At 43.7% G+C, this 10,424-nt stretch overlaps 1 protein-coding gene across 8 annotated transcripts in view; it reads left to right on the plus strand.

The window, feature by feature from the left end:
• The window catches only part of si:dkeyp-72e1.9 (syntaxin-binding protein 4), a 129,873-nt gene that overhangs the window by 90,272 nt on the left and 29,177 nt on the right, over positions 1-10,424 (plus strand). For all 8 annotated transcript variants that reach the window (XR_005233852.1, XR_005233853.1, XR_005233855.1 and 5 more), the window contains one exon: positions 9,175-9,281. Coding sequence is in view for 3 of the 8 variants with exons in the window: in XM_037978726.1 (XP_037834654.1) it covers positions 9,175-9,281 (107 nt within the window). In the remaining 5 variants the exon portion in view is untranslated. The remainder of the gene's footprint in view (positions 1-9,174; positions 9,282-10,424) is intronic.

Below are 10,424 nucleotides of genomic sequence, written 5' to 3' on the forward strand. Positions count from 1 at the left end.
AATGTCAAGGTCACATGCAAACGGAGGCTTTTACTCTGAAACCGTGTAATTTCAGAAGTTCAGACTTCACAACCAGAGTCCCCAAGGGTCAAGGATTAGCCCTTTGGAGTTCAACGTCACAAGGTCAAAGTTGAAGGCCGGAGCGGCGCTGAGCTGCGAGGGCCGCCAATGCTGCTTGCAGTTTTAATTATTATTATTATTGTTATTATAGATTATAAACTGCATCCCCAATTCAGAGGCTGCATGCTTTGGAGGACCCGGCCTTTGCCGTCCTCCTCCGAAATACGATTGTCAAGCCAAACAAGTACATATTCAGCTTTGTTAACATTAGGTGGTTAAAAAAAGTAACTTGTAGTAGCTACTACTTATTTTGACAGCAGTCTATATTGTTATTTTATATTTGAAACAAACAGAAAAGATACTGCTCAAGTTCTGTACTCAGACATACTGTATATGTAACTATAGTGCCACTAAATTTTACTCACCGGACAGAAATACCAATAGAATAGAATAGAATAGAATATGAAGTTCTTGCACTCAAAATCAAAAGTATCTCAACTTTTAACTTGTATAGCAGTAAAAAACAGTTTATACATGCATTTTGCTGTGATGAAATTTTCCACATGCCACTTGGTAAACTCTAGTCAAGATGTTATCTGAGTTTTCTTCAACAGTGGCTTTTTGTTTGCCACTCTCCAATAAAGCTTAGACTGGTGAAAACCCTGGGCAGCAGGTATTATATGTACAGTCTCTCCAATCGCATCTGGTATTTGTATTTGTAGTTGTCCTGGACATCTGCAGTGTTGCCTTTGGGTAGTTCAACACTTTCAGTTGTGCCTCTCTTAGATACGGTTCAACCTCATTTGTCTGGTCCAAATGACATTCCACTGTCCTTGCTGTATGTCCTGGTGAGATATACAGCCTGATGTAATCCATGTAGAGCAGGTGACTGATGACTGTGTTGAAAAAAGTACCCATAACCACCCTTTTCAATGATGTGGCTGAGGGGTTCAGGTCCAGAAGAACAGAAGCAGGAACAGAACATCACTTTGGTATATCCCACACTTGATACTGACTTGTGGAACTGGGTTTGAATTGGCCTTTAGAGTTGTCTTCCACATTTTCATTAAGTTTTCATCAACAGGCTCTTAGTGTGCTGTTGGTGTTTTATCATTTCAGGCACTCCAGTATCCATATATTGTATCCATAATATTGAATGCAAGTTACAGCTTATAGTATTAAATTCAGCCGCTGAGAAAGTTCACAATTAGCATTAATAAAAGACAACTCTTTCCAATCACATTACCTTCCCCTAAAACCACAGCAGAAAAGCTTTAATTGAGAGAGAAATGGGAGTCTGTCAGCTGACAAGTCTGCTCTTCAGATGTCTTCAGACCCTGACTTCACTGCTTCTGAAAGAGCTCCTCTAATCTAACCTAATCTAATCTAATCTAATCTAATCTAATCTAATCTAATCTAATCTAATCTAATCTTGTCGGGATTTGGGTTTTTGGTTTTCAGTTAGTTGCCTTATGTTTCAGTTGGTGTTTATTATTTTCTGTTATCTTGTAGTTTGGTTTGTGTTTCCTTCTGCCCTTGTCTCATGTGTCTGTTTTTTTTCATCTTCATTCCCCCAGCTTAGTCATCTGGTTACCTGTCACACCTGTCTCCACCTGTTAGCAATTATTATTCACCTGTTCCCACTTACCTCGTCATCTTCAGTGTTCAAAACCCGGTCATTTCCCTCCATACCACGCTGGTGCATTGTCGTTTGTTGCAAGTGTTCCCGTTCTGCTTCTTCCGTGTCTGATCCAGATCCTGTCCCTGCTTCAGTTTGTATTTTCTGTTCCCTTCTCAGTTGTTTGATTTAGTTTGTGTCTATTTGTTTGCTGCCACATCAGCCTTTGTTTTGTTTATTCCTTAGTTTAATAAATTAGTTTCTTTTTAATATGAGTCTGCGTTCTGGGTTCGCCTCCGTCTCCACCGATCATGACAAATCTAATCTTGAAACCTCTTGACGGTGGGACTTCTTTCTTTGGATCTGGTCAAAGTTTCTTCTTGCTACCTTCTGTCTTCAGAAATTTTTCGAAGTTCAATCTTCTTCAATCTTCTGTTTTAAGACTAAACAGTGCATCTGAAACTCTGTCTTGATCATGTCCTCCTGCACTTTCAACAATCTGTCTTTCTTTTGACTTACTTTTATCTTTTCAGAGGTTCCAACCTCTTATTGAGCAACTCTCCCCCTAGCAACTTTCCTAGTTACGGGTTGCGGTTAACTGTATCTCTACAGTTTATGTGGTTGTGCGATACGGACTACGCTTCAGCTGCCACATTGCAACTTCCTCATTCCTCAGAGATCAGAGTCCAAAGCAGTATCCAACAAGGGGCAGGCGAGAGACGTGGGTCGTGAGACAGGCAAGGGTCGAGATCAGGCAAGGACGTGGAAAGAATGCTGGACATCTACAGGCTGTGAGGCTTTCAATAATCTGGCAGTGAGAGACTTGGAGCTGTGAGTATTTATGCAGGACTGAACAGGTGAAGCAGATGATGGTAATGGCATGGGCATGGAAACAGGGGTGTGGCTTGAGACTGGGAGAGTGGAAAGTTACTTGGCTGTGGCATGACTAGAGGCAAGAGGCGTGGCAGGAACAGATGGAGCTGTGACAGAGCCCCCCACTAAGGGCCCGGCTCCTGACGGGCCGCCTGGTTGACCTGGATGAGCCCTGTGAAAGTCTTTAATCAAGGTCTTGTCTAAGATGTCTTTGGCTGGTACCCAGGAGGGTTCTTCGGGACCGTATCCCTCCCAATCCACCAGGTAATGTATCTGGCGACCCCAATGTCTGGAACGCAGGAGCCTCTTGACTGTGTAGGCCGGGCCGCCATTGATCAACCAGGTGGGTGGAGGGGGTCTGGAGGAGGGACTGAGTCCAGACGTCTTCACGGGCTTGATTCTTGATACATGGAATGATGGATGGAACCTGGTAGCTCTTGGAAGCTGCAGTCTGACGGCGACAGGATTGATGACCTTGGAGATCGGGAACAGGCCGATGAATCTGGGTGTGAGCTTGCGTGATTCCACCTTCAAAGGTAGGTCTCGGGTCGACAGCCACACCTTCTGCCCAGGCTGGTACTCTGGCTGTTTAGATCACCTCCGGTTTGCTGCGCAGGAGTACACCGCCAACATCTTTAACAGGGCTTTTCGGGCCCTGGTCCAGGTTCGGCGACACCTATGGGCTGCAGCAAACGCTGAAGGAACCCCAGCCACTCTCTCCTGGAGGGTGAAGATGGGAGGCTGGTACCCATAAACCGTGTAGAACGGGGAGAGACCTGTGGCAGCAGAAGGTAAACAGTTCATGGCATGCTCCACCCAGGGTAGGCTACTTGACCACTTAGCAGGTTCGGTGGAGCACAGAAGGCGAAGCTTGGTCTCAATCTCCTGGTTGGCCCGTTCCGTCTGTCCATCCATCTGGGGGTGAAAACCTGAGGACAGACTGATCGAAATATCCAAGAGATTGCAAAACTCCCGCCAAAACCTGGAGATGAATTGAAGCCCACGGTCAGAGACAATATCCTTAGGGATACCGTGGAGCCTAAATATCTCCTTTGACATGATCTCTGCGAGTTCCTTGGAAGTGGGGAGTTTCTTTAATGGGACTAGGTGTACCATCTTAGAGAAGCGATCAACAATCGTCAAAATTACTGAATTACCCGAGGATGCGGGCAGACCCGTGATGAAGTCCATGGCGATGTGGGACCAAGGTCGAGAGGGGATAAGAAGAGGATGCAGCAGTCCCACTAGACGACGAGGAGACACTTTGGCTTGGGCGCACTGGGGACAGGCAGACACAAACTCCCGGACGTCCTTGTTAAGGGAATCCCACCAGAACTGTGATCGATCCACCGACAGTGTCTTGGTTATACCTGGGTGACAGACGATTTTTGAGTTGTGGCAAAACATTAAAACTTTAGTCCTTAGCTCAGGGGGAACAAACATGCGGTCAGAGGGACAGGCTGAGGGAGATGGATGCTCCTGAAGTGCCTGACGGAGGTCCTCCTCCAACTTTGTGATGGACAGTCGTACAGTCTGTGGCAAGATGAACTCCTCTGATCCGGATTCCTTATCCACCAACTCTCCTTCATGGATCCGTGAAAGAGCATCCGCTTTAATGTTCTTCTCGCCAGGCCTGTAGGTGAGGTGAAAAGAGAAACGAGAAAAGAACAAAGCCCACCTGGCCTGACGAAAACTCAGTCTTTTAGCAGTCTTAAGATACTCCAAATTTTTATGATCCGTCCATATGATGAAGGGTTCCCTGGCTCCCTCTAACCAGTGCCTCCACTCCTCCAATGCCAACTTGACGGCCAATAACTCCCTTTCGCCGACATCATAATTTTGTTCTGCACTGGTGAACCTTCTGGAGAAGAAAGCACATGGATGGAGTTGATTATTGTCAAAAACCTGACTCAACACAGCCCAGACTCCTGAGCTTGAAGCATCCACTTCAACAATGAATTGCCTGTTTTCGTCCGGTGAGTGAAGGATTGGCGCCTTGGTTAACAGACCTCTGAGATGGTCGAATGCTATCTGAGCGTCCTGGTTCCATATGAACTGGTTCTTTACTGAGGTTAGTGCGTGAAGTGGAGCTGCGACCTGACTGAAATTTTTGATGAATTTTCTGTAGAAATTAGCAAACCCTAGGAAGCGTTGTAGGCCCTTTCTATCCTTCGGTACTGGCCACTCCTGAATAGCATTAACCTTAGCCTGATCCATTGAAACCTGATCGGGGGAAATATTGAACCCTAAAAATGAAGTGGTGGTTTGGTGAAATTCACACTTCTCGGCCTTAACGAATAACTTGTTTTGTAGTAGTCTGAGGAGAACTCTCCTAACATGATCTCTGTGAGAGACAAGGTCTCGAGAAAAAATAAGGATGTCATCGAGATATACGAAGACGAAATGATTAATCATGTCACGCAGGAGGTCAATAACTAGTGACTGAAAAACGGCCGGGGCATTAGTGAGACCAAAAGGCATCACCAGGTATTCATAGTGACCTGAAGGGGTGTTGAATGCGGTTTTCCATTCATCCCCTTCTCTAATACGGATCAGATGGTACGCATTACGTAAATCTAGCTTGGTGAAAAATTTAGCCCCCTGGATTAAATCAAAGGCGGATGACATCAGTGGTAGCGGATATTTGTTTTTAATAGTTATGTTGTTGAGGCCCCTATAATCAATGCATGGTCTAAGCGACCCGTCTTTCTTACCCACGAAGAAGAACCCTGCCCCGGCTGGTGACACAGATGGTCTAATGATGCCTGCCTGTAGGCTTTCCTTTATATATTTAGCCATCGCTTCTTGTTCCGGGCGAGACAAAGAAAACAGTCTACCATGAGGGGGGGGTAGAACCTGGAAGAAGATTGATGGGGCAGTCATAGGGTCTGTGAGGGGGTAATGACGTGCCTTTGACCTTGTTGAAAACCTCCTTCAGGTCCAGATATTCGGGAGGTACTTTGGAGATATCGGGGTAATCCTCGGGCTTGTCAACTGACTGGCTAGAGTCCAAGACTGCATCCAACAGACATGATTCTGAACACTTCTCCGCCCATCCAGTGATCTCCCTCTTGACCCAATCGATCCAAGGATTGTGTGTCGTTAGCCAGGTAGCTCCTAAAATGACAGGGAGATCAGGGGAATGAATAACAAAAAATTTCAATGTCTCATGGTGGTTACCACAAATTGACAATTGAATAGGCCTAGTCTCACTGTTGTCTTGGGCAAGGACATGACCGTCGAGGGCTGTGATCTTATGATCATTATGGGAGGGAACAATCTCAATCCCAAGAGATCTTGCAAATGCCTCATCAATAAACTCAGAATCGGCTCCAGAATCAATAAACACCTTGGTAGATGTCTTCTGGTCCTGAATAGACAAGTCAGCTGGAAGAATGAGCATGGAGGAGAATCTGTGACGACTTACTGGGCTCAGCAGGACTCTCCTGGATCCTACTGAGCCTGGCCTTTTACTGGACAGCTTCTGACGGCATGATCCTTGGCTCCACAGTAAAAACAGAGGTTGCTCGCCCTTCGCCTGTTTCGCTCCTCCAAGGACAGTTTAGTCCTCCCAAGCTGCATAGGTTCCTCTGCGGACACGGCACCAGCTGTGCTGTTGGGCTCCGAGGGTACAAAGGACCTGACGACCTCCAAACGGCTCCTGAAAGACAGGTTACTTTGTTTCTCCTGTCGTCGTTCGGATAATCGCAGATCGATCCTGGTAGCTAGCTCCTCCAATTCTCTCAGACTTGTAGGGCGATCTCGAGTAGCCAGTTAATCTTTAATCTCCTCTTTTAAGCCTTGAAAAAACACATCGGTTAAGGCCGATTCGTTCCACTGACTGTCAGCAGCTAGCGTGTGGAAGTCAATAATGAATTCTGTCACACTTCTCCTTCCTTGCTTTAATGAAAATAACCTGCATGCAGCTTCACGTTCAGGTGCTATCGGGTCAAAAACCCTGCGAAGCTCCGCAGCAAAATCCTTGTAAGCATAACAACATAATGCATCTCGTTGCCACGCCGCCGTGCCCCAAAGTTTTGCTTTTCCAGACAGAAGAGAAACTACATAAGCTACTTTAGCTCTCTCTGAAGGAAAAGACGACGGCTGGAGTTGAAAGTGAATTTCACATTGAGTCAAAAATGGCCTGCACTGTGTTGACTCACCGGAGAAGTTTTCAGGTGCCGGAAGCTTTGGTTTGTGTATAGGCGAAACATACGAGCGAGTAGTAGCCGAGGGAACTTGAGTAACGGCGTTTACTCTGGAGCTCGACAGGTCGCGGAGTAACCGCGTCATTTCCTGTACATTGACCTGTAACCCGGAAATGGCTCCGTCCACATTGTTCCGCCAGCGTTGTTCGTCTGAATCCATTTTAGCTTTTGGCCAGATTATTCTGACAAGGCAGGACTTGGCAGGATTCAGACTCGCAACACAAAGACGAAGTTTTAAGGATTTTATTATGAACGGACTCGGAGCAGGATCAGAGTCTTTGATTAGCGCACTCACGTGACCGTCTTGGATCGGGACCGGAACTGGTAAGTCCTCCTTAGCTTGATAGCTAGGTGCAGACAGGCTTGTCTGAAAGGGGCTGAGGTGAGAGGGAAAGTCCAGGTCCAGGCAGATGATCGTTACCGGTGGGTCAGAGAGCAGAAGCCAAATCCAAACGGGGAGAATCCATTTCTATTTGTTAAATACTAAAATAATGAGAGAGAGAGAGAGAGAGAGAGAGAGAGAGAGAAAGAGAGAGAGAGAGAGAGAGAGAGAGAGAGAGAGGGAGAGAGAGAGAGAATTATTTTTTTACAATTTTTTATCACTTTCTTAATAGTAACAAGTTTACATAATTTATTTTAGTATTTGGTAGCATTGCTGTTAAACTGTATGATTTGTGCCAAACATTTTGGCTAACCTTCTGAATTTTTCCATTTTTCCACATTTTAATGGGATTCATGTCAGGGCTTTGTGATGGCCACTCCAAAACATTGACTTTCTTGTCTTTAAGCCACTTTCTAACTATTAGAGCAGTATTAGACAACACAAACGGCGCTATCACTGAGAAACGCTTTATGATCATGTTGAGCTTCAGAAACTTGCCATCATAGATGTTCAGAGGGTTTTGGACAGCTTCTTTGTAACTTTGACATCTAAACTTATCCTGTCATCTACTCTTGTTAGTAATTCTATTCAGTAGTAAGCTCCATTACTTTAATGTACAGTTATTGTACATGGACATGTTAATGTACATTATTTTAATGTACAGTTCCAAGTGCAATAACAATGTGGAATACCCCTCCTACAGGACTCTTTCTTTCTTTTTTTAGCCTATATTTTATATGTTCTTTATCCCTGTACTGTATTGATGCTGTTGCTGGAACCTTAATTTCCCTGAAGGAACCTTCCCAAGGGATTAATAAAGTCCTATCTATCTATCTATCTATCTATCTATCTATCTATCTATCTATCTATCTATCTATCTATCTATCTATCTATCTATCTATCTATCTATCTATCTATCTATCTATCTATCTATCTATCTATCTATCTATCTATCTATCTATCTTCCCATGCATGCATTTTTGTTTGTAATGTTTGCAAAATGCCTCAGGAACCACTACAACTCAGCAATTTGGAGTCAACTATGTCTGTTTATTAGAAAAATATCTTATGAACCACTGGATGAATTTTATTGAAACTTTCTGGAAATATTCATTTAATGTAGTGTACATCTACAACTGCTTAACGTTTGAAGCCAGCCCAATTCAAGACGTCCACCACAGCCAACTAACCTCAGAAAATACAACAGTTGCTACAACTTTACAGATATTGCTCTGAAACATGGTGTGATTGTAGGAGAGGGCTATTTACAACACATACTCTGAGCATGACATCTCATAATATCACAAGATAGTGTATAATATTTATTTTTAACCAAAACAGGGGGAACTCCATCATTTCTCAACGTATAACGTATAATTTTTATAATTTTTATAATTTTTTATAATTGTTATAGTCTATAAAAATTATATGTATATATGATTACATTCCATCAAAGGACACTATGTTTTTAATTCCTTTCAGATTTTACCTTCAAATTTGTTTCTACACACCTAGTAGCAGTATTATGCAATAAGTTGATACCTACAGCCACTTGTAGTCCCGGGCTGCTCTTTTAAACTCTGAAACTTTTAAACAGCTTGGTGCAATTTGCAATAAGTCATCTGATTTTAAGCTTTCATTAGGCAAATGAGTGCCTCAAATGATACATCTTTACCTATTTGTTTTAAAACGTTGTTACTAACTTGAATTACCTACAGATGCCAGACTGCAGTGCACTTCCATGACTGCACCGATGAAATAACTGCCTTTTTTTCTCCATGAATTTAAACCCAAATTTAAACTTTTCTATAAAAATGGAGAGATGTTACTTGTTTTTTAAGAAGAGGTAGTGACTGCACTTGGATGTGTGTTGACATTCTTTTTAGTCATTTAAACATTGATACACAGAAGGGTTGTGCCACTGCAAATTTAAAAAAATTTAAGAAATTTAAAAGAAACAACAAGACATCAGTCATATTTTTCTAATCTAATGAGAAAAACAACTCCTGATAAAGCTCTGTTTTTGTGTGCAGGATGGACGCCTGAGGCCTGGAGATCAGCTCATTGCCATCAACAAGGAGTCTTTGATAGGTGTGACCCATGAGGAGGCAAAAAGCATGCTGAACAAAGTTAAATTCAGGTAAAGAATCAGAATGACTTTATTGCCATTGCCAGTAAACAAGTTAGCAGGCTAGGAAATTATTTTGGTGTAATGCTGCAAATAAAACAAATACAAATGAATAAGTAAACATGAAACAAGAAATTAATGAAAGTGTACATGTGCATAATAGCATAATAGTAGGTGGATAAAGTGGCTGTGTCGTACTAGAGTCAATTATCTGTTGTTCAGCAGTTTAGTGGCAGGGGGAAAGAAGCTGTTCATGTGGCGGGAAGTTCTGGTCCGGGTGGACCGTAGTCTTTTGCCTGAGGGGAGAAGATTAAACAGGCTGTGTCCAGGGTGGGAGGGGTCAGCTTCAATTGGACCTGCTCGTCCCAAAGTCCTGGAGGAGTACAGGTCCTGTACGGGTCGGAGGTTGCAGCCGATCACCCTCTCGGCAGAGCGCACAACACGTTGCAGTCTCTGTTTGTCCCTGCTCGTGGCCCCAGTGTACCACACAGTGATGCAGGTGGTGAGGATGGACTCAATGACAGCTGTGTAAAACTTCACCATCAGCTCAGTTGGCATTTTGAGTTTCTGTCAAGATGTGGGGAAAGCGTGGCGAACCCAATACGCAGACTCATGATAAAAGAAACTGAATTTATTTAAATTAACAAAACTAGAAAACAAAAGACTGACGTGGCAGCAAAATAAACTATAACAACAATCCAAAAATGACAAGGCAAGGTGAGGAAAGGCGAGGCAAGGCAATACACAATACAAGGCAATGCAACAACAATGAACTGGCAGGGAAGTGGAGAAACAGACCAGGTTTTAAAGCAGAGGATGATTAAGGAAAGTGGGCACAGGTGAGAGATTACAGCAGGTGGAGATGGGCATGACAATTAACCAAGTGCAGACAGAGGTGAGGTGAATACTGACAGAAGTACGAAGACAAAATACTGTTAAACAGAAAAGCAACCCATGAAACAAGAACCAAAACTAAGAATAAACTCAAAAATACAAGAAACCATGACAGTTTCCTCAGCTGCCGTGAGAAGAACATCCTGTGCTGTGCTTTCTTGATGATGGAGCTGATGGTGGGCTCCCACTTGAGGTCCTGGGTGATGGTGATACCCAGGAAGCGGAAGGAGTCCACAGTGACGATGGTGAGGTCCTTGATAA

This window comes from Kryptolebias marmoratus, linkage group LG12 (genome assembly GCF_001649575.2).
Source record: "Kryptolebias marmoratus isolate JLee-2015 linkage group LG12, ASM164957v2, whole genome shotgun sequence".
NCBI lineage: Eukaryota > Metazoa > Chordata > Actinopteri > Cyprinodontiformes > Rivulidae > Kryptolebias > Kryptolebias marmoratus.